General features: G+C 42.0%; 1 protein-coding gene across 1 annotated transcript; it reads left to right on the forward strand.

Moving 5' to 3' along the window:
- The first annotated feature begins 935 nt into the window (after positions 1 to 935).
- On the forward strand, positions 936 to 2,404 carry LOC126048052 (transcription factor SOX-17-like). Its single transcript, XM_049822503.1, has 2 exons — positions 936 to 1,253; positions 1,447 to 2,404. The coding sequence occupies exons 1-2, from the start codon at positions 956 to 958 to the stop codon at positions 2,382 to 2,384; spliced, it is 1,236 nt and encodes a 411-aa protein (XP_049678460.1). The 5' UTR covers positions 936 to 955; the 3' UTR covers positions 2,385 to 2,404.
- Positions 2,405 to 24,324: the final 21,920 nt, after the last annotated feature.

Genomic DNA, 24,324 nt, shown 5'->3' on the forward strand with positions numbered 1-24,324 from the left:
ACGAGGGCACGATTTATTCACCGCCCCACCCCGCCCTCCCTGTAGCTGCACACCCTTTTTATTTAAGCGAGAAGCTGTAATTTCATGTACGACGGCACGGATGTTTCAGCTTGCACAGTTACGCTGCATAAGAAAACGGTCCAACAAATACACTCCAGGTCGCGGCGACGCTGCAGATCGCTCGGCTGCTCGTTTACGGGCAACCTTTCTACGCATTCCTCCTGCACGAAATACGGCACTACCGAAATACCTTCCGAGGCACGCGGTGAAAAATAGGGTCATTGGTACGATTGAAAATACGATCAAATACTAGAAAGCTGAAAATGGAAGAATTATTACAGCTGATGAGAATGTCCCATTTATCGGGACCGCGCTCGCAATGATGGCACTCGGACAGTAATAAAAATAATTCGCAAAAAACCCCCCTCCCAAAAGATCGTTTTAGGCAAAACAAACAGTATTGTCTTCACAGCCTTTCGAAATAATGCGATGAATTGAGGGTCGGCGTAACTACGAACACGCCGTGATTTAATGAAACCAAGATGCCAAGGAGGCAAAGCACGGAGGGGGAAAGGCACGAGAGGATCCCGCGGAGCAGCGACGGTGACAGCCAGATGGGGAGAAATCTCCCCCCGTGGTCGGTGCTACGCCACCGCGGCTGAGAGCGCGGCTGGTCCGAAGCATCTCCGCGCCGTCCCCACGGGGCACCGGGCTGTGGGGGGGGAGAGGGAGCCGCGGGGGGCCCGCGACCTGCTCAGGTGCCGCCCCGCGCCGCAGCGGGAGAGCCGCCGCCGCCGCCACCGTCCGGCGGCGCGCCCGCCCCCGCGGCCCCATTGGCCGCCCCGCAGCTCAAATAGGGCCGGGCGCCGGGCACCGCCAGCAGCGAGCGGGGCCCGAGCGCCGAGCCCGTGCCGCGGCCCCGCCGGAGCGCTCGGCCTCGGCGGCGCGTCCCGAGATGAGCAGCCCCGATGCGGGCTACGCCAGCAGCGACGACCAGGCGCAGGGGCGGTGCTCGCTGCCCATCATGATGCCGGCCGTGGGCCCCTGCCCGTGGGCAGAGTCGCTGAGCCCGCTGGGCGAGGCGAAGGCGAAGGGCGAGGCGGCGCCGTCGGGGGCGGCGGGCGGCCGGAGCAAGAGCGAGGCGCGGATCCGGCGGCCCATGAACGCCTTCATGGTGTGGGCGAAGGACGAGCGCAAGCGGCTGGCGCAGCAGAACCCGGACCTGCACAACGCCGAGCTCAGCAAGATGCTGGGTGAGCGCGGGCGGGGGGTCGTCCCGGCGGGCGGGGGGTCGTCCCGGCGGGCGGCGGGGGGTCCCGGCGGGCGGCGGGGAGAGCAGCCCGGGCGGGCCGGCTCGGGGGCTGGAGGCGGGCGGGGGGGGCGTCGGTGGGCGGCGGGCCGGCCGGCTGGCCGGCCGATGGGTCTGACGGTGCTCGTTGGGCGCAGGTAAATCGTGGAAGGCGCTGTCGCTGGCGGAGAAGCGTCCGTTCGTGGAGGAGGCGGAGCGGCTGCGGGTGCAGCACATGCAGGACCACCCCAACTACAAGTACCGGCCGCGGCGGCGGAAGCAGGTGAAGCGCCTGAAGCGGGTGGAGAGCGGCTTCCTGCAGCACGGCCTGGCGGAGGCGGCGGGGCCCGGGCTGGGCAGCGAGGCCGGCGGCGGCGGCGGCGGCAGGATGTGCGTGGAGGGCCTGGGCCTGCCCTACGCCGAGCAGGGCTACGCGGCGGCGGCGGGCGCGGGCCACTACCGGGACTGTCCGCCGCTGGGCGCCGCCTTCGACGGCTACAGCCTGCCGACGCCGGACCCGTCGCCGCTGGACGCGGCGGAGAGCGAGGCGGCCTTCTTCGCGGCGGGGCTGCAGGAGGAGTGCGCGCTGGTGCCCTACGGCTACGCCCCGCACCCGGCGGCGGCCGAGTACCCGCCGGCGGCGGCCGAGAGCCCGGCGGGCGCCGCGCTGCGCCGGCACCTGCCGCCCGGCGAGGCGCTGGGGCCGGGCGGCTCGCTGCAGGGGCTGCTGGGCTGCCCGGCGCCGCTGCACGCCTACTACGGGCAGGCGTGCCAGCCGCCGGGCCCGGGGCGCGGCCCGCCGCTGCCGCCGCCGCCGCCGCTGCCGCCGGGGGCGGTCGGGCAGCCGTCGCCGCCGCCCGAGGCGGCGCCGTGCCGGGAGCAGCTGGAGCACTTGCCGCAGGAGGAGCTGCTGGGCGAGGTGGACCGCACCGAGTTCGAGCAGTACCTGCGCTTCGCCTGCAAGCCCGAGCTGGGGCTGTCCTTCGCGGGCCACGACGCCGCCGGGCTGCCGGCGCCCGAGGGCGCGGGGCCCGTCTCCTCGGCCGTGTCGGACGCCAGCACCGCCGTCTACTACTGCGGCTACCCCGACGTGTGAGGAGGGACTCGCTCGGGGGCGCGCCGCGGACTGGCAGGCAGGCGCCCGGCCCCGCTCCGCTCCTATTTATGTAATTTATTTGAATCTTCTCGGGAGGGTCTCGCAAACCCCGTCCGGGCGGAGATACGCTACTATCGTGCAGATTAAAAGCGTGGTTCGAACTGTTTTTCGACTCACGGTGTGCCGGCATGTTTACATCTTTTTTACGTCCGTGCCCAAAGTCACTGTTGGTCTTGCGACATCATCACGGTTACTTGTTTGCCCAGAACACGTTTTTATTAGCTGTTTTTAACTCTGCTTTATTTATCCTCTTTTTTGTACTTCAGGAAAATAAATTTATGTACAGCTGTTTCTGTCATTCTTTTTGGCCATATGGCCCTTTAGGGAGACTAATCTAAGTTAAATCAGTCATGCCCTAAGGCGGAGTAAAGCGAATTTGCAGATACTGAGGGGCACTCTCTTTAACCATTACAATGGCTCTAAAATGGTCTCCAGCACTAAAGATGTTTGCTCCCGGGCGTGGCTGTATTCCTGTTACACAGCTGAATGGCTACACCTGTGCTGTCTCTTGGAGTACAGAACATGTGACTGTACTTAACTGTGTTTTTTGTAGGGTTTTTTTCTGGTTTGTAAGTGCCAAGTGGAATTTGCAGTTGTCATTAATGCATTGGGAAAAACCTCCTCCCCAAAACTACAGTCTCTATAACAAAAGAAGCTGGGTAAGTTTGAGATCTTACTTTTAAAGTGTGCCTGGAAGCTCATTGGGTTTGGATACTTGTAGAGGTGAAGGTGATTTTGCTTTACATAGTGCTTTCTGTTTGAACCGAATGATTCACAAATAGTATTGGTACTGTATTTAAAAATTCGTTTACTTTCTGTCACCTACCTTCATGTAGGTTTATGCCATTTTGTGTCATGGCATGTGGTTCAGGCTTCTATTAGTAAGGAGAAGAAACAATGCAGCCCAAATGCTCATCTCAGTTGCTCTCTATCAACTGCCAGTATCAATTGGCCATTAAACCAGCAGGTTTTTTCAGTATGTTGAGCTGTACTGCTCTTGACATCTCTGCCAGTGCAAGGGTACAACTACATCTCATTCTCATCGTAACACTCGGGTGAGCAGAAAGCGAACAACGTTTCTGATGTCTGTCTTCTGTTTGGAAGGCACTGGCTGGTGTCAATCTACAGTAACTGTAGTAGAGAATTTAAAATATTTTCATTTGCAAATGACAGTTCAAAGGTGATACCAATGACATAACATAAATATCTTTAGGTAAGTGTACTTTATCTTGCGCTAGATTCTTAGACTACTGAGTTGTGGATGAAGAAATCCTGCAAAAATTCTATTTGTGTAATCCATGCTTGGTTTTATAAAAACTATATGATAAGGACCATTTTTTGAACACCTGTTATGTACACAGAGCCAGCTTCATTATCTTCAAGCAAATGATCTAGTAGAAACATAGTTGAGCAGATAATGTTTTATTTATTAATTCAGGAAGTGTAACTTTAGTTTGGAAGAAACCATGATTGTGTCCACTGACTTCAGTGATATTTTTTAACTGTATGTAAGTGTAATAGTGAAAAAGTTCACTTGAAATCATGGTTGCCTCAGACTGTTGTAACATCATTTTTTTTTCCCCCTGAACTTTACAATGAGGAAAGTGTGAAGGCCAGTGTCAGGTTTCTAGTATTAGGGGGTTGGGTGCAAGGTGAGAAATAAGACTGCATATATGTCAGTGTTTTAAGAACAACATAGACATTTTAATGAGGTGTATTTGTCTGGAAAGAAACATTGAACATGTTACAATAGGCTAGTATAAGTTTAACAACAGTGAAAACTCTAGCTGAACAGGTTGGGTTAGTCCAGTTGTGGCTCCTAGATGACCAGTCCTAGTGATGACCATTGTGGTAGTCCTACTCCTTCAGTTACAGACTGCTTAAACTGTAGGAGGTGCTCTTGCTCATGCCATTGCCCAAATGTCATTCTGAAAACCCCCAAAAGGATAGCAGAGACAAACATCAAATACTGAATAGATGTTTAGATATATTGAAATAATATGTATTTTGTTTGTATTTCTTTTTTCTTATATTGATTCATTACAGATGTCCTAAGACTCATGTTTTCTATAATAGAGTAGTATTATAGCCACAGTACCTAGCTGAATTATGTTATAAAATTAAAAAAAATCCTGCAGTAAAAGAAAAGCAGGGAAGGAAAGCAAGCTTAATTTAGGAAATCCCAAAGTAAGGTTAAACAAAGAACTTCCAGAATTAAGGTTACCAGTGCAGCTCTAATTAACCTTTAGTGAGTAATGTTATGATATAGGCATTAACTGTAAATCATATACACACTTTCTATGGAACTGCAACCCAGTTAATCCGTACCTTACACAGAAATGATACAGGAAGATTGAAACCCAAATGCTCTGTAATTATAGCACTTAACAGCACTTTTTTCTCCCCAAGTTGAATTCCTCTTGCCTTCAATTGCACTTATGAGAGATCAACACTTTTGTACATCGTCCCAAACTGATTGCTTGAAATGAGAGCGGCTGCTGCAGTGCAATCAATCTCAAAGGAAATCTGTTATTACATAGAACTATGACTATACTATTTAAAGGGTGCAGCTCTCCAAAGTATTGTTAAATTGCCTTAACTGTGAGATGACTGTTTTACTGCTTATTTGATTTCTCCTCTTGCTGGTCCCTTCTTCATTTGCTGTCTGCCTTCTAATACTGATTTCTTCCTAGAACTTTGTCCAACATCCATATGAAATGAAGCAGCAACTGAGGAATGCCTCATCAAATAACAGCATTTATCCTTTCCTGCTATATGAGCCTGTATTGTGACCTGCCACAAGGTGAAGACTGAGGAACGAACATTGTCAGTGGGTTTTTGAGATAGTAGTGCAGGACAACAAGATGATGCTGGGGCTGTGGAATAATTGGTTCAGTTCTCATTTCTGGAATGACAACTGTTACTTTGCCTCTGTCCTTTCTGTACCTTTCCTTTTGCTACAGTCTCCCTCTACTGTAGTCTTTGCCTAGTTTATGTTTCTTTTGTTGCTCACGTTAGCATTCTTCCTTTTCCATAACAGCCTAAACACTCCTACCTAGTTTGACTATTCTCTTTCCATTCTCAAAATACTAGGCTTTTTCCGTTTGTTTGAAATCTACCCATATTCTGTCCCTTGATTGCTTGGCTTTTTTTTTTTAAACCTCTTTTTCTTTCCTGTTCATAGTTCCCCACTCTCTTTATCCTTACCCCCTGCTTCTCAGTACCTCCTGATTCTGTTCCTGTCCCAACTGTGTGTCCTCTTTCCTACCTCATTGCAACCCCTCACCTTTCTTCTTTTCTCTCTTCTCCCACTGTTGGTGCCTGCTGTTAGCCCATGAGGTAGCTCCATCTTTGAGCTGTTTCTCCTGCCTTCCTGTTTCACATTTCATTGTCCAGTGCTCCTCATCATGCTTTTTAGAGTTCATACTTTTTCTTTTAGAGTTTCAGCTGTAGAACTTGGGCAGCTTTTCACAGAGGACAATGGTAGTCACACCTCTGACCCTGAGGCAATGCTTATCCCAGGCTAAATAAAACTGTACGGCACAAGGGTCCCAAGATTGATTTAATGTGGTTGAAAACATATTTTCTCTAGCCTTACTTTCAGAAATATCTGACTAGTTTTAGCTGAAAGTTCTGTACTCTGCTAGAGCCAGCTGCCTGGGATGAAAAATTTGTGGTCCAAATATGTTGCTAAAGCTATAGAAAACTGATTTCATGTTCTTGAAATGGAAAGTCTATGACTTATGCTGCAGGCATCTGTACCAAGTTCAACATTATCTGAGTATAATATTCAGGCATTTGGGCCATTTACCAGAGGTGGGCACTAATTTAGGAAGAGGAACGTAATTTAACTGTATTGGGTCAAGCATAAGACAAATATTTTTCAAAGAATCTTACACAAGGATAGTCTAATTTGTCCTATATTCATAGGCGACACCGAGCAGTTTCTCACTTATGTGTAGTGTGGTTAATGGCTTCCCTTGGGTGCTCTGGGTGCCAAGCTGGTTTGTGTGGCTGCCTGGCTCCTTGTTGGTTGGCTGGGGCTTGCCTGTGCAGCACCTACTTTGACACTGATGTCAAAGTGTGGGCAGTGTGGACTGAAGTATGATTTCTCACCCTGATGCTTTGTTGGTTTCCTGGAGCTGCTTCATGAGGAATTTATGGGCTGGTAAGTATTGTACTTGTCAATCTCTGGTGATTCTGGCTGTCCCAATCAACTCGGGTTATCAGAGCACGTTTCTGGAACTCTTAAAAGGGGCTGTTTTCTTCTGTCATGATAAATCAAGGGTCATCATACACCCAAGGCCACCAGCATGGTAAGCTGGAAATCAGGGCGTGGATGCTCTTAAATATTTTAATCATATATACAAAATAATTTTATTAGCTTTTGTTACTTATTCTATTTTATTCCTTAGAGCTGTTCTACATAGGCCACATTGCTTTGATTAGTTTCCATATTAATATAGTGACAATGATATTGTTCCCTTTACAGATATTCTTAAAACTATTCATTTACTTATTGAAAATCTTATTCTTTCTTAAAGGAATAGGATTTTCAGACGAGGGGAATATATTAAGTGTTTTAGCAACCCATACATTTATGGCTGTATGTGGAATGATTACTACATTAATGTAAATTGATATATAGATTTTAAATTCTGGGTTACAGATTGCAGTATAAAGTGGAGAAACCTAAGATAGTTAGTGGAGCAAAACCAGTTTAACTATGGCAGCATAGTGCTAAATAATGGCTAATTCATAATTCCTGTCAGGTAAATTATGAATAAGCACCTTGGCTTACCCCAGTGATTTAAGAATGTATTTAACTAAATAGGTACATGATTGGGTGTCTTACTGTCCATGGAAGACCTTGCAACTGAAAAACAGGTGGTACATTGTAGCATACTCTCATTATTTCTTTTATCTTTTGTATTTTTTGAGCATAAATGTAGTTCTAAAGCATCTGTCTTGCTTATAATTTATATTCATGCTTTAATTAAATCTATCTCTACAATTTGTAAGTGCCACAGCTCTTAGAATGTTAATGACGTAAGTTTCAAACTTTTGAAAAAAAGGAAATGAAACACCCAAAGATTATGGTATATGTCACCTGAGACAGATAAAACTGAAACACAAATCATGTTCTCATGAGTCCTTTAGTAAAAAGAATCTCAAAATGAAAAGCACCAGGAAAAATACAGAACATCTTAATGCACATGTAGAAATGCCATTTGAGATAATAATAAATTTATAACTCTGATTGTCCTGAAACTTGATGCAGTCTCCAGGAATTTCACATGAAATAAAATTTAAGTTTCTGTTTCCAGCTGTTTTCAGACTATTTCAGAACACTTGTTATAGGAATGTATTTCACCTATAGTGAAATAGTAATGAGCAAAGTAAAAATGTTTGAGGTGCTGAGGCTGTTTCATTACGGATATCTCCTCTATTTTTAAATAGTTCATTTATATATCATAGCTGTACTGTGATACAAAAGAATTCCATGTACCTGACATTGAAAAATGCTGAAGTAAGGTTTTAGAAACAAAGTTCTTCATTAAAATAAGATTTTACCATGTAGTTGTTTGAAGTAGGATTCTAGCATCTTCTGCATTTTTAATAAGCAGCAGTTCAGAGAAAATAAATTTCCATCCTTTTCCTTATCAGAGAGAAAACTCATTTCATGGAGTATTCCATGGAGTTATCAGGGGAATATAGTTATTGTTCACATTGAGGGTGGCTGCTCCATTTACCCATAGAGAATATATTTAGGTACCAGTAAGTCTTGGGTTCTTTCCAAGGCATTGTGGAATTACTTTACAGTGTCTGATTTACTTTAAAGCTTCTTGTTATTGCTGTTTAGAAACAAAATTTATCCTGCACACATCCTGTGTAAAACAAAAATTTGTCCCATGTTGAACAAAGATAAAGAATATTAGAATATGTTTTTGTGGCTAAAGGTTGTGTTCAAATTAACTGGAAAGGTAAACCAGTATTTGTGAATGCATGGTCTTGGATTGATTGATACAATACAAATTCTGGTTTCAAATGCACAGATTAGTATTACTTATTGAGAACAGCTAAGGTATAGTCAGGTTATGTAGCCTTGATTTTGTTTTATGCTTTGATTATTTTAATGAAAAGTTACTGTGAGCTAGACTACATATATTTCCTTGATTACATGCATGTTTTTTCAAGATGTCAATATATGATAATTTTGCTCCTGTAAAATCCACAGTGAAAACAGTGAGTGGTTTCCATGAGCAAAATTAAGCAGACTTGGTATCAGATGAATGCAGTGTATTTCAATTTTTCATGCCTTTGAATTGGGTATGATGTCTGAAAGTGTAGTATTACAAAAACACTCACTAGTATGATGTGAGAACCTTGATTCACAAGGGCCTGGGCTTGCTTTAAAACGAATGGATTTAATTCACCATTGATTGGAATTACAGGTTAAACCTGTAGAGAGCTATTTAATGCATGGAAAACTTGCTAGAATTTATCAAGATAAAAGTGCTATTGCTTCTATTCTCAGCCAGGATTTCCTATGTTATTTCACTACAAATATTCTTCAAAGCAGAATGAGAAACTCACGTGCAAAACTAAGGAAAAAAAGAGAAGATCTATTCTGCCATTCCTGAATAGATCAGGGCAATGTCTTGGGGAATAACCCACTGTTTTGTACCTAATGTATAGCCTGGAAATCCCCACAGGAGGTGTGAAAAATAACAAGGCTGTTATTTTGTTGTCATAAATTGAAGTGCCTGAAAAAGATCTACTCCTTCAGCCTTTTCTTAATGTCCTGCAAGGAGTCTCAGAGAGACAGGTGTGTTTCATCCACATGAGAAGAGTCTGATTTCCAATTACAGCACCTAAAGCATTCCTTACTAACTTCCCAGCAAGTGTAGCATCATCTATACTCTGTGTCATTAGTGTCGGGATAGCTACCTCAATCCAGGTGGGTTCATTGTACTGAGTGGGTCGGCATATTTATGTAAGTAAGCTTATGTAGTCACTCACAGTGTGTTCAGTATGATCTGTTCTTGTAGTCATTTACAGTCTGTTCTGGTTGGAAGATGTGGAGAAATAGGCTTTGTCTTTCAAAACTCATAAAAATTTCATACAGGTGAGTTTAATCTCAGGACAGACAATTTTCTAAACAGCCTGTCATTCAGTGAAACACTTTCTTTAGAAATTTGAGAGCTTTTACAAGATGGAACGTAAAAGATCTAAACAAAAACTTACATCAAGGAGGTCAAGCTCAGAACACCACTGTTAAAAGAGGAAAGCACTCGGTTTGCAAATCCTATGTCAGGGCTTTGCCCTGAGTGACAAATCTGAGGTTGTAGTTCCACAAACATTTTTCATGGTGACAAAACCAATAACACTGATCCAAGTTAATTACTAGTTTTTGGTTTTAGTCCAGTTTTGCTCTGACAGTAGTGTTCATGGAACTGTAGCTGGAGCAACTTGTCTGCTTTGAGTTTCTGTCAGCACTGGGAGTTTTGTTTGTGGCTCATGGTAGACATGCAAGTGCCTAACACTTCAGGTGGCATCTGAGTGGTAGCTTTCAGCAGATCAGTACTGACAAAACTGTCAGAGAAGCAGCTAAGTGCTGGTGAGGGTTTGGGTCTATGCGGTACTTCCCTCTGGTTCTAATCTCAGTATAGCAAGACTGTAGCACCTTATAACTCTTTCTAGAGCGAAAATTACTGATTTGGCTTCATAGTTTTTTTCATCTTCAAAATGTAGAGCAGAGTTTGCAACTCGTGTTGTATGCTTTCATAACATGAAAGAAATCAAATGTGCACAATGGAGCCTGAAAAACTGCTCTCCCTCAATAAGCTTCATGCTGAGAATGTAGTTAGGTTCATGCGAAGAGCCATGCTGCCTGCCTTCAGGGGAAGTCTCACCAGGAAACATGACAACTAGATGGCTGAGAAAGGATAAATAATAGTTGATAACAATTTGTAGTAGCATAATCTTCATTTCTGTACTTTATGAAAAAAATTGCAATGTGTTGTATGTAATGTATGATTAGAAGCAGAGAGCAAATCGCTTGTATTTGTAGATAATTCTCTAGTTCTAGCAGAATTTGAAAAATCCGATGTGACAGACAACTGAAACTCTTTAGGGGTAAATTGAACGTGAATCTTCTTGCATTCCTAACAACCTTGATGCTTCTGCCAGTCAGGATGAGCTCTTTGGATTGACTCAGTATACGTAAAGTAATTCAGAATGACTGCTTATTACTATCAAAATATATGTCCTGTTAATAGTTCAGTCAGTATGGGGTTACTGCTGTAGAGAAGCCGCCTACTGCAGTAACACAACATAGCATGTTCAGGCTTGTTCTGTTGCCTGACAACCTTGACATAATTGTGCTATTTCCTCTATTTGTGTAATAGTCCCTGGATACAACACGCATCCTTGAGCAAGAATTTTCATTTTACTGTTCCCAAACGTCCTTCATATAATTTGCTGTGTGCACATGACCTGAGTATTGCAGAAATAACTGCACAAATCCTAAACTTTATCAGGGCAGCTAGCTGCCCTTTGTAGTTCACAATCAATTTGTTTATTGTACTTCAGTTTGGATTTACATAATACCATAGCTTTTCACTTTACACAACACTGTAATACTACTGCTAAGAATTTATTTTACATAGGAGAAGTATTGGCTGCTTTTCGTCTCCTTTGGTTATGATCTGATGGCAAGTGTGGCTGGCAGTGCATCTAAGGCTAGAATTTTCCCTTAAGTGAAATATTAGAAATTCCCGGGATTCCTTCTGCAGTGTAACCTATACTGTTCCCCACCTCTGCAGCCTGGCAACTAATCAGTCTCCTCTTCTTCCGGGAAAGATTTGATTCCTTCACTGCTCTGTCTCCTGCATGACTCGCTTTTCCATTCAATACCTTCAGAACATGTTGCCAGTTGCTCTTGGTAGTGACAAGCAACCTGCCTTTCATTTTGGTTTTCAACTATCATAACAAGATTATTGCTCATCTCTGTAACAGTGTTGCTGGCATTAATGACACTCCTTTTTGGGTTAGAGTCTGAAACATGATGTTGATGATCTGTAACCACACTAAATACATTTTCATGAAGTTATTAGAGACCTTTTTAACTTACCAGATATTTTTCTGTCAAGGTGAACATCTTTGTATTTTACTGAGGTTGGTTAGAGATCTGAAAGAAAAGCCAACACACTTCTTACAATGATCTCCTATCACATGTAAAATTGTATTCCTGTTTCATAGAGAGAAACTTAACAAACTGTCTTTATAGGCAAATACGTATTGTGGTATGTACTAGTCTTTTCAGGTGCCTTTTCAGGCTTTTGGCCTAATCAAGAATGTTACAACATTCTATTCATTTTTATTCATGGTTTAGAGAATCTCTACCTCTGCTAGGGATAAAATAACTGAACATCTCAAAAAAGGAACAGAATTGTTAAACATTTTGTAGCTAGGTGACAGTAAGATTGCCTTTAACTTTGTCTTTGAATTTACATCAACAATAAGGCCATAGCATATCCCTGAGTTTTGGCAAAGTTTGTAATTGTTCTTGTGTGCTATGTTCCCATCTGCAGTCTGAGAAATATTCTCTCAAGGTTTTGAATGTATTCTTAATGGATTTTGTGACCCAAATACCTTCCAAATAATGCTATACTTGCCTAACTTAAGGGTCTGACACCATTTGAGATGTCCTAGGGGTATTCAAGACAATAACACAAGACTGGCAGATATGACATAAGACCTGCATCCTTGTGGAGCAGACCTTGGTTGAGAGCAGGGTCTTGACTGGAGTATGTGATCGCTTGTGAAGCATAAGTAGCTCCTTTTGGAGCTGAATTTATCATAGACCTGAGGTGTTCTTAAGTTGACACCTGGGAGTGAATCTCAGTGTCTAAGCTAGATAAAACCCCATTTCTGATGCTACCTCTTCAGCTGTCTCAAGCGTTACGTGAAATGACTCTAGTTTGTAGATTGCCTGGAAATACTCCAAGCTTCCCTTTGTGCAGAGTGATGAATAACACTCACAGTGTTGTGACGTCCCATATAAACAAACCATGTTAACTGACTCTTCATACTTCCTAAATTAGAACTACAGTAATATCCAGGAATTACAGATATTTTCCAATATCTGTAACCTCCGTGAGTTCTCATGATTTACTTTAAAGCAAGAGAAACTAACTGATTTCCAAAGTTTACCTCCGTTATCCTTGATAACAGGAAGGCAAACAGTGTCAATCTTAACTATGAGTGTCACAGCTTGGGAAGCTCATTTGCCAAACAAGTTTTCCCTCCTCTTAGAGCAACAGCAAGGAGACTATCCTCTGAAGCACTGCACTGTATTTATAGCATCTTAAATACAAAGCACTGAGGAAGGGCAACTGATGGAAAAAATAACAATAGTCAAGAACTGAGGGGAAAAATTATTCAACTGGGAAGGTAATTAGCTTTTGTCTGTATTAGGCCTTTAAATCAATAGTTTTATACTGCTAGGTACGGTAAAATTTTCAAAAGTGATAGTTATGTAATCTCCAATTTTCTAAAAGTGATGATGTTGGAACTGGTGAAAACCGATGGCAGAAAATCTAAAAATCGGAGGTAACTTAGAGTAATCATGACATTCTATTTCACAATCCTGAGGAAGATTCCCTGGGATGAAAAAGGACAAACACAGTGTTTTTCTTAAGGAAAGCCTGAACTGGAGGGTTGCAAATCATTTGTCCTAACTTTGATAGCCAGAAAGATATTAAACCAAACAATTTACATTACATTACAAGTGTGAGAGGATAAAGAAACTAAAAGAAAGCAAACAGATTTTTTCAAGAACAAATTTTGTCAATTCAACATGATTTCCTATGTTAGCAGAGTAAGTAGTTGAGGGTTTTTGGGGAGAAGCAGTAGATATAGCTTGATAATAGTAGAACTTTTGAGTTGGTATATGTTGCTTCCTCTCAAATTGAGGAGATGTGGTCCAGATTAAGAATAGTTATCAGTGCCTTCACTTATAAGTTGAAAAGTTGTTTTAGATGGAATCCTTATACAGGCCATTTGTTTATTTTGTACTTTTAATAATAAGTCAGATGACTATAGATTATACTTAAAAAAACTTCTGGATTTTATCAATCTGGGAAGGGATGCAAGCATTATAAATGATAAAACTGGAAGTTCAAATTATCCTGGTAATTTGGAGAAATAGCCTGAGATCAACAAGAAGGAATTCAGTTTTAAAAAGCACAATTGCTAAATGCACAAATATAAAGAAAAGAGTAACTGACTCTATGCATGCTGTTAAAAAAGAGAAGGGTAAGAATCTTAAGGCAGCGGTAGCATGTGAACCAAGCCACTTATCTAACAGAATACTATGGGTTATGAATGATTTAGTCAGAACAGTTTGAGCAGTTGCTGTTCCTTAGTGGGAGTTACTGCACCTCAGCCGAGACACAATAATTGACTGCAGTTACATTCTTAGTCCCCTGCAGTGTAAAATAAAATACATTCCCTTAATCTCTTTCTTTTCTCATCACATTCCTACTGACCCCAGTCAACAAAGCTGCTGTGAAAAAAGCAGAGGTCATCTTGGGAAGCAGGAAGAGGAACATGTGTGACACCCAAGAGTTTATTTCACTACATGAAGTAGCTATGAGACCTCAGGTGAGTACTGCATCCAAGTTTGCACACCACGCTTGAAGAAAGATAGAGATAAACTAGGGTTGGGGGCAGAGTTTTGAAAACATGGTTTGTGAGTAAAGATTGAAGGCTCCATCTCTACTCATAGATGAAAGGTTGGTGATCGGCTGTTCTCCTTGGCCGCAATGCAAAATTATTTATCTCGATTTATTTCCCCCCAACATAAAGTACCATTAAAAAGCACTTTATTAGTGTTTTCAATGCAAATGGAATTGTACTAGATGTAAGCAATTGCTTTCGGTAAGTGTGAACAAACAGTATTTCAGAGATTGTCATAACATGCATTTTGATATTTTCCTTTATCAACAGAACAGCATGAAGTTCTGAAAATGTGTTAACAAGGTATGACAGTAGAGTTGCTCTCTCGTTTCTTGAGTTGGATCCCAGTAGTGAGGGAACAGTTAGCAACAGACTATACAGGAAAAGAATGGAACTAGATGCAACACCTAAACACGATACGGAGTTGCTATCTGTTGGCTCCTCACAGGCTTTCCCCTCACCCAGCTGTATGGCAAATGACTCCACCACCTCCCTTTTCACTTACTCCTCTAAATTAGTCCCAGATACTCAGCCCCCTCAGACAGACATCTTCCACATTTCATCCATCAGTAATCTTCAGTAACCTCACACGCTCTTCCACATCCTGAGAACATCTGTACAGGAGCAGGCACCTACCCTTGGCAGGGGTAGAGAATGTATTGGGTTGTTCATGAAATGATGTGTAATTTTATGAAAATTAGTTTATTAAATAGTTTGCACAGTATTTCTCAGGGAGCGCCACATGCTGCTGAATCACCATCATCTGGTTGCGCAACATGCGCTCAATATGTCTCCATTTTATAATATTATTTTAATTTTTATTAAAATTTTCATATTAATATTTTCATTAATGTGATGACATATTCAGGGCCACACCTTGCCCTTAGAGCATATCTAAACTCACCAATCTCTGTAACGTGGTCAGAAAGCTAGGGTCATCTACTGCATGGATGTTTCTGCAGATTTAAAGCAAAGAAAGATCAGACTCTGAATTTACATTTGATCTTGTACAGCAAGTGGGAAATTGTCCAAATAACATTGGCTTGGATTTTATATTTTACTCATATAAAGTGACTAATTGTTTTAAGATTATCATCTGCGTTGTGGTAGAGGACAACCAGATGATGGCCCCGCACTAGATACTGTATAATCAAACACAATAAAAAGGTCCCCCCACTTCAGAAAGATTGCAATTCAGAGACCAGCTATAACAGGTGACTGGAATAAGCCTGTAGTTGAAAGTCAGGTAGAATAATAATTCACACCTAGTTGAGAGGACTTACGATATTTGGAAACATTTAGGGAGCAAAACTAAGTATCAGAAGAGCGCAGTTTTCTGCGTGCATTACAGTGGAAAGGAGTGTGTACATATGTGTATAAAAATATAAAAAAGATCACCTTTCATATTTTTTTCTACTGCGACCTATCTGGAAAATTTATTGGATTAATTATTTTCCATGATTTAGTGCCTACTAAATGAAGTACTTCGTACCTCTGTTAGCTGTCAGTCTCTTGTAGGGAGTTCCTTAATGGCAAAATGCTAGCTGTTGAACAGAGAAGGGCATGTCCTTAGAATCATAGAATGGTTTAGGCTGGAAAAGACCTAAAGGATCATTGAGTCCAACCATTAACACAACACTGCCAAGTCCACCACTAAACCATAGAATCATTTAGGTTGGAAAAGACTTTCAAGATCATTGAGTCCAACCATCATCCATGCCCACTAAACCATGTTCTGGAATACCTTATCTATGCGCTTTTTGAGTACTTCCAGGGATGGTGACTCAACCACTTCCCTGGGCAGCCTATTCCAATGTCTGACGACCCTCTCAGTAAAAATTTTTTTCCTAATATCCAACCTAAATCTTCCTTCCTGCAACTTGAGGTCATTTCCTCTCGTCCTATCTCCAGCCACCTGACAGAAGAGACCAGCACCCACCTCACTCCAACCTCCTTTCAGGGAGTTGTAGAGAGCAATAAGGTCTCCCCTCAGCCTCCTTTTCTCCAGGCTAAACAACCCCAGCTCTCTCAGCTGCTCCTCATAAGACTTGTGCTCCAGACCCCTCACCAACTTGGTTGCCCTTCTCTGGACACGCTCCAGCACCTCCATGTCTTCCCTGTAGTGAGGGGCCCAAAACCAAACACAGGACTCGAGGTGCGGCCTCACCAGTGCCAATACAGGGGGACGATCCCTTCCCTGCTCCTGCTGGCCACACTATTTCTGATACAGGCCAGGATGCCATTGGCCTTCTTGGCCACCTGGGCACACTGCTGGCTCATATTCAGCTGGCTGTCAACCAGCACCCCCAGGTCCTTTTCCACAGGGCAGCTTTCCAGCCCCTCTTCCCCAAGCCTGTGGCGCTGCATGGGGTTGTTGTGACCCAAGTGCAGGACCCGGCACTTGGCCTTGTTGAACTTCATATGAGTGGCCTCAGCCCATCGATCCAGCCTGTCCAGATCTCTCTGTAGAGCCTCCCTACCCTCAAGCAGATCGACCCTGCCTCCGAACTTGGTGTCATCTGCAAACTTGCTGAGGGTGCACTCGATCCCCTCGTCCAGATTATTGATAAAGATAGTAAACAGAACGGGGCGCAACACCGAGCCCTGGGGAACACCACTTGTGACCCGCTGCCAACTGGATTTCACCCCAGTCACCACAACCCTCTGGGCTCGTCCATGCAGCCAGTTTTTCACCCAGTGAAGAGTACACTTGTCCAAGCCATGAAACCCCAGTTTCTCAAGGCGTATGCCATGAGAGACAGTGTCAAAGGCCTTGCTGAAGTCAAGGTAGATAACATCCACAGCCTTCCCCTCATCCACTAGGCGGGTCACCTGGTCATAGAAGGAGATCAGGTTGGTCAAGCAGGACCTGCCTTTCATGAACCCATGCTGACTGGGCCTGATCCCCTGCTTCTCCTGGACTTGCCATCTGAGTGCTGTCAAGACAAACTGTTCCATAATCTTCCCCAGTACTGAGGTGAGGGTGACAGGCCTGTAATTCCCCGATCCTCACCCTGACCCTTCTTGTAAATGGGCGTCACATTGGCAAGCCTCCAGTCCTCTGGGACCATGTCCCTCAGCACCACACCTACACCTCTTTTAAATACCTCCAGGGATGGTGACTCAACCACTTCCCTGGGCAGCCTGTTCCAATGCCTGACCACCCTTTTGGTGAAGAAGTTTTTCCCAATATCCAATCTAAACCTCCCCTGGAGAAACTTGAGGCCATTTCCTCTTGTCCTATCACTTGTTACCTGGGAGAAGAGACTGACACCCACCTGGCTACAGCCTGCTTTCAGGGAGTTGTAGAGAGCGATAAGGTCTCCCCTCAGCCTCCTCTTCTCCAGACTAAACAGCCCCAGCTCCCTCAGCCGCTCCTCATAAGACTTGTGCTCCAGGCCCCTCACCAACTTGGTTGCCCTTCTCTGGACACGCTCCAGCACCTCTATGTCTTTCCTGTAGTGAAGGGCCCAAAACTGAACACAGCACTCGAGGTGCGGCCTCACCAGTGCCAAGTACAGGGGGATGATCACTTCCCTGCTCCTGCTGGCCACGCTATTTCTTGTGGTTATAGGACCACTGCAGTAACAGTTCTTTATAAAGAAAAATAATTAGTCAATTGCAGGGAAAAATATGATGGTCCTAGAACTGTTTTCCACTGCTGAGAAAGCCTGCCCATTGTGGATGTTTTTCTTGACTCTACCCCTGTTTGTCTGTGAATTTTTCTATAGTCATGTCTAGTGAGTAGATTGAAAAACGGAGATAACTTATGGTAAGTCATTAAATTTAGTGTATATTAGAGCCAGAGACACTGACCTTGTCTGATACTCTAGCCATAAATCATAATTATTGCTGTAGGTGAATGTTCAGGCAGCAGTCAGTGGAAATCAAATGGCCATGTAGTATTTTGTGACATGAGAAATGGAATATGGAAAAGCTGGACTTGAACTGTGCAAACTCCTCCCAGTTCCTCAAGGTAATTGTATTGCCATGAACATGGCTAATCCTAAAAGCACACACACACCTGATAACCTACATGCACCTCAGACTAGGAAAGAGGATCTCCCTTAATTGGTGAGAAAATAGAAGAAAATGTTATTGGCTTGCCTCAAGATTTACAGGTTGTTTTCACAACTAAACGCTTTGTAATTGTTGATTTTAACCTTTCAGATGGCCAGGTTATCATGTTATGTTCCTAGTTGCCAACCTTACTTAAATACATTGCAGTAGGGAGCAAATCTCTAAATCAAACATGTCCATTGATTCATATTAGAAAAAACAACAATATAATCAGGAATCTGACATAGCCAGTCATGATGGAATATTTATGTCTGTAGGCAATGTAAGTCAGGAGTGCGTTTTCTTAAGAGTAATCCAAACATTTTAGATGGGATTAATTTAGTTGCTTTCATCATAAATGCATTTGCAGAAAAAGTGATATCATGTAAAGTTTTACTTAATGCAGATTTCTTTAGTTGGAAACCTGACTTTATAATACCTGACTCCTCCTTTCATTTACAAAACAAACCTATTTTCTGATTTTTTTTTTTCCTTGATTGTTTTATTTATTTAAAAACAGCATTAAGACATTTTCTGGAAATTACTTTTTTTTTTCATAATTCATGGATAACAGACTTCTTGATTCTTCTGACTAGAAAGATTCACTAAAAACTAACCTTCAAGTTAAACTTATTAATAAGAAACCTGAAAATAAATTTCTTATTAATTTCAAAATACTCTTAGCTGCATTTATGCCATATATATGTGGAAATTATTTTGTCTGATTTGTTTTTCTCAAAAACGAACACTTGGTTTCCTGAAAGTAAGGCATTAAATTGATACAATAGGCTAACAGCTGGTAGTCAGTTTTGAAAACTTTGGTCTGTGTTAACTGTTCTCACATAGACCCACATACACATCATTACAATACCTTATGTTTAAGAGCTTTATAATGCTTATGGGAGAGTAACACTGAATTTAACAAAATCAGTTTTGTATTGTTTGAAATACAGTAAATGCAAATACTTGTCTTGTAGTATGCCTTAATTTTCTTTTATCTGTACTGCCAACTTTCTGTAATGTTTTTCATTTGGAGAGTGGCCACCTATGGTGGCTGTTTACCCCGATGTGTACGCCCATGGGTAGGCAGCTTCGGTCTGTAATCCAAACAGAAATTTTCATTTAAACAAACCCAAGTCTGCTGATCCTGTCTCAGCAGGTGTAAATTAAGAAACTTGTGGAGTTGATGATAGCTTAGGGGCTCACAAGCTCCAGAGCTAAAATACTTGGCAAGATTGTATTAGGGGACTATTCTAATTAACAAAGGACACGCTAATCCAAAATAAGGGCATAATTGCTGACAAATTATATTGAACTGGTTTAAAACCATGTTTCAAGATAACATATATAACATATAAAATAGTAGGTCCCCAATACAGCAAAAAGAAAATATAGAATCACTGCAGAACCTTTTACTTAGTAGAACTGTTACTTTCACCTTAAAGAAGAGATGAGGAAGTTTGTGCAGAAAATGAGTATGGGGCCACTGGGAGGAGGGACAGTCAAAAAGCCTATTAGTTCAGCATTTATGGATCAAGTATCATGGTTCTGAAGTTCATAAAGTTTGTTTTCCATCTCTGCAGACTTCCTAGTCTTGTATTCAGAAACTTCCCAAGTTAAAAGCAGAAGTTAACTCAGTGTTGAAAAACTACTGACTAAGATACATTTTCAGAATGCTGCAGCATTTTTTAGATAGGTATATAAAATATTTCATTTGGTGTTATTAGCAGAAGTTCAAAATGAAAAGTTAAATAATGTAATCCTTCTACAAGGAAATGATACTCCTGTGAGAAACTGCTAACAGGTCATATAGGGTAGAAGAATGCAGTAGAGAAAATACTTTTTGTTTGTTTGTTTCATTCTTGATATCTTTTCTCTGTACCGCAGATTTTGACAGATTTTGGGACTGTGGGCTATAAACCATAAAATGCTGAAGTCAGTCTAGCAATGTTTACCTTACATGTCTGGGAAGACAGAGAATTGCCAGGAACAGAAAGCCAGGAATTTTCTCAAAGTGTACATACTAACTCATTTTTCTGTGCTTGGCCTGCAGTGTGTATCCTTTTTAATAAAGTAGTTTATGTATTGTAGGTAATAAATGGAAACACTGTAATGCAGATGAACAGTTATTTTGTCTAGTGGCAATTATTTTTACTGACACAGATACTTCCACCCCATTTGCAGACATACATGTAAACACAGATATTTGTGTTTTCTTTCTATGCTTTGCAAGCCCCTTCCCCAAATACCAGATTGGTGTCTGCCTTTAACAGGATAACAGTCGAGAACAGTATTACTGTGTTCAAAATGGGAAACTTTTCAGTAAGTTAACTACTCTGGGTTGTACCTGTAGTAGTATTTCTTCCTTTAGGTTTGAATTTAGCACAGTTGTTAAGCAAGTTAAAGCCTGCTGCTTGTCTGTAAAGCACTGCCTTCAGGACGAATTTTTCTGTGAAGACTTGCTAACTGACGCCTTCAAAGTCAAATTGGGCACCCAAGTAAAGACCTTCAGTATAATGGGAGTGTGATGTGAAAGAGAAGGAGCGAATGTGCTGTTGGACCATATTTGGGTGTTCCATACCGTTCTGATGGGTTCTGGGGAAACGCCAGGCTCCCGGTTGCACTGGTGTTTGAGGCCATGGGTGCAGTAAGTTTGCAAGTGTGGAGCTGAGTAGCTCACACGTCATTACAAGTCCAGAGTAGGACTTGCTGCTGCTCCACATCTTTTTGTTAACATTGGGAGCAAGGGAAGGTTTCCACTGCTTAATTTGGATGATACCTACATTGCACATTGTGGGGCTTAGTAGAAATCCCGTTCCGGATTACTGCCTAAATGAACTAGCTCAGGGGGTTTAGTATGGTCTTGGCATAGTAGCTCCATGTGGACTAAAGTAACCCATTTCTCTCTGCTGCCTCTGCTCTCCACTCAAGATTGCTCCTACGGACTTAGGTCCCATATCTCCAAGCTATCTTGTCTGCAGGAGGACAAACTATGCTTTGTTTTCAGAATCACTCTGTCTTATCAAGACATAAGGAGTGTGGTACTACATCCTGTCTGTCTCCCAGAGACAGCTGATGTGCTATGGAAAGGGAGGAGTCAAAGCCCTTCCCTTTACGGCTGCTTCGGTGGCAATGCTGCAATGCACTGCATTTACGTTGAGTCAGATGGCAACGTACAAAACTAATAGTTAACAAGGTCTTAATGATTAAAAAGGGATACTTAATAATAATTTCATTCAATTACTTTGTCAATGATAATAGAATGAGAGGGGATTGGCATCACTTGCTGACTTTCTGTAAATACCTTTTTAAAAAGCATGTTGAAAACACAGAACCACAAGTGGGGGTTTGCAGGGCTACGGGGGGGGGGGGGCAGGGGAAGCCTGAGCAAACCCGGATTCTTCATTTCCTGGCATAACTTCTTGGGAAAAGATCTGTGGGAAACGGGGAATTTGCTGTCCATCTTTATCTGGGGGGAAGAACTGTTCTGCAAGAAAGTTATTCTGGTCAATGTTTGCCTATTCTGTTACAGGGCTGTTTTTTGTAGTGTTAATAAGACAAAGTAGAGTGAGAAAATACTCAGATTCCCTGCAATTTCATATAGCACAAAATGCCAAAAGTTTAGGTTTCAGGCTTCTGCTAGGCCACCTGTCTTGGTTTCCTAGCCTTCTGGCCTCTGTCTGCCCTGTAGATGACAGATTAGCTGTGAACATCCTCTATAAAAGGAAATAGTGTTCTATAAAATTCGCACCAGGGTTTCCAATTTAGTATCAGAGTCAGGACATCCTAAAATAAAATTTGTCTCAAAAATAGGTCCGGGGGGTGTCAGGGTTAAAAGCAAACAATCTACTGATGTCAGTTTATTCTGTGAGAAAATATGCATGGAAAAGGGGTTTAGTGTCTTGTTCAGGTGCAGTAGTTTTTTGCTGATGGGGAGTAAAGCAAAGCAAAACAATAATAGCATGTTCCGTGAATCGAGTGTGATAAAGAAGAGTTCCTATATAGCAAAACAGGAAGTTTAAAAAAGGCCAAACAATTGATCTTTGAGGACAGGAATGATATTTTAATTTTAACCTTTTTGTTCTGGCTTTAATTTAGAAGTTACAAAATGATGCAAATCATTGTCAGTAAATAGCATTTTAGTGCATTCAATGCACACATGTTGGTACATTAAGAGATATGAAAATATTTTAGATATTTAATTTTCTTTCTGCAAATGAAATTGAGTTTTGGCTACCTGAGGTGTGTAAATCAGGATGTTTATCTGCTTACACTACTTGTTGTCTTCCCAGTATGTTTTTTTCTATGAGTCATGCAGCAAAAGCTTTATCTAAACTTTCCCAATAATTTTATTCTAAGGACTTTTTTTCCTTCCTTTGTTAAAATCTATCTTTTCGAAATATTATTTTCCAGACCTTGTTTATGATTGAGGATGGTTTGTTTTGGAAGGCTAAGCAAAAACAATCAACTGTCTGACATTGTTAGTAGACTTTGGTCAAAAATTGAACTGTACCTTGACAGACACCTTATCTAGGCATTTGCATCTTGAATCCATTTATTTTTACAAATATTAGTACTGTTTGTTTATTTTAATAAAATAGGCCACTTTATGTAATTGATAATTAGATATAATGCAATCTGATACTGTTAATCTCATCGTCATTTTAAAACTGTGTCCCGTAGTGAACATTATACTAATACATAATTGAAGACTATGTGATACAACATATTAATGTTTTATATAAGTGCACCAGGTTTTTTTAATATTACTTCAATATTCACAATAAGCTTACAGTCTAAGATATTTACTTTTCAATATTGGAAAAAAATGGTTTTAACTAACAGGTAAGTACTGTCATTATTAACATTTATGTTCTATCTCTTCTGAATATTTGGCTTCAACTTCCAGCCATTGGGTCTTATTGTATCTTTGCTGCTAGCCTGAAAAATGTTGTAGTGCCAGTGTTTTCCATCTGGGTACTTAAAGAATATGATCAAATCATTGCTTCAGCCGTTCTCTGTTAAGCCGAAAAGATTGAGTCTTTGGAGTCCCACACCATCAAACCTCTGAATCATTCCTGTACTCATCTTTGATGTCACTGCAGTTGATCAATGATCTTTCTAACATATTAGCTTGACAACAGGTTATGCTTTTCTAAAAAAGATGCAGCACTGCCAAACAGAGATAATGGAACCTCTGTGCTCCTATTTTCTGCTCCTGCTTCATACTCCTCTTTTTAAATATCCCAGAATCACAGTAGACCCTTTGGGCACAGAATTCTCTAAAAATCCATGTTCATTTGATGACCTTTTCAGTGTTTCTGATTACCAGAGCAGAAGTCATTGGCTTTGTTCCTATGCATGACTTTACATTTGCTTATCTTAAAATGCATTGGGATTGCTTGTGTCCACTTTAACATGTGATCTTGATTGCTCTGTATCAGTGAACTCTACCCTTTCTGTTATTTGCCTTTTCCCTAGCCTTCACATCTTCTGTAATGACTTTGTTTTCTTCCAGAAGTGTTAAGCTAGAGGAGATAAGAACTGATCCTATGGAACCCCATTGAAAAACACAGTTTATGTCCAGATACCATGTGGTTATGTTAGTCCAGTGCTGAGCAGTATCCTGCTTATATGCACATGCCCCTGCTTTCGGATGGGAATTACACAGCCAGCCTGGCCTTTGGCTGACCATTACAGAGTATGGGTGGAGCAGGTATGAAAGTGCCTTCATTTGATGATCTGAATATGTTGCACTGACACTATTTGTTATTATCAGCTGGACTTGTAATGCCATCAAAAAATCTATCAAACCATTTGCCATGATCTAATGTAAACACACATAAATTAGCATGTCATTATCATTCTTAGCATTTTTATTGACTGAGTCCTGCTGCAGGCACTGTTGAATTTATCCAGGATTTTTAAGAGGTTAGCAGGCCCTATCGTACTGAAATCATCCCAATTATATTTGTTAATATTGACACAGACTGGCTTTCTTTCAGTGTCCTGAATCTTTTGTGGCATTCTCTGACCTGAAAATTGTGCAGCATTCTTCAGAGTTCCTCTGCCACTT

Source organism: Accipiter gentilis, chromosome 2 (assembly GCF_929443795.1).
Source record: "Accipiter gentilis chromosome 2, bAccGen1.1, whole genome shotgun sequence".
In the NCBI taxonomy this organism is placed as follows: Eukaryota; Metazoa; Chordata; class Aves; order Accipitriformes; family Accipitridae; genus Astur; species Astur gentilis.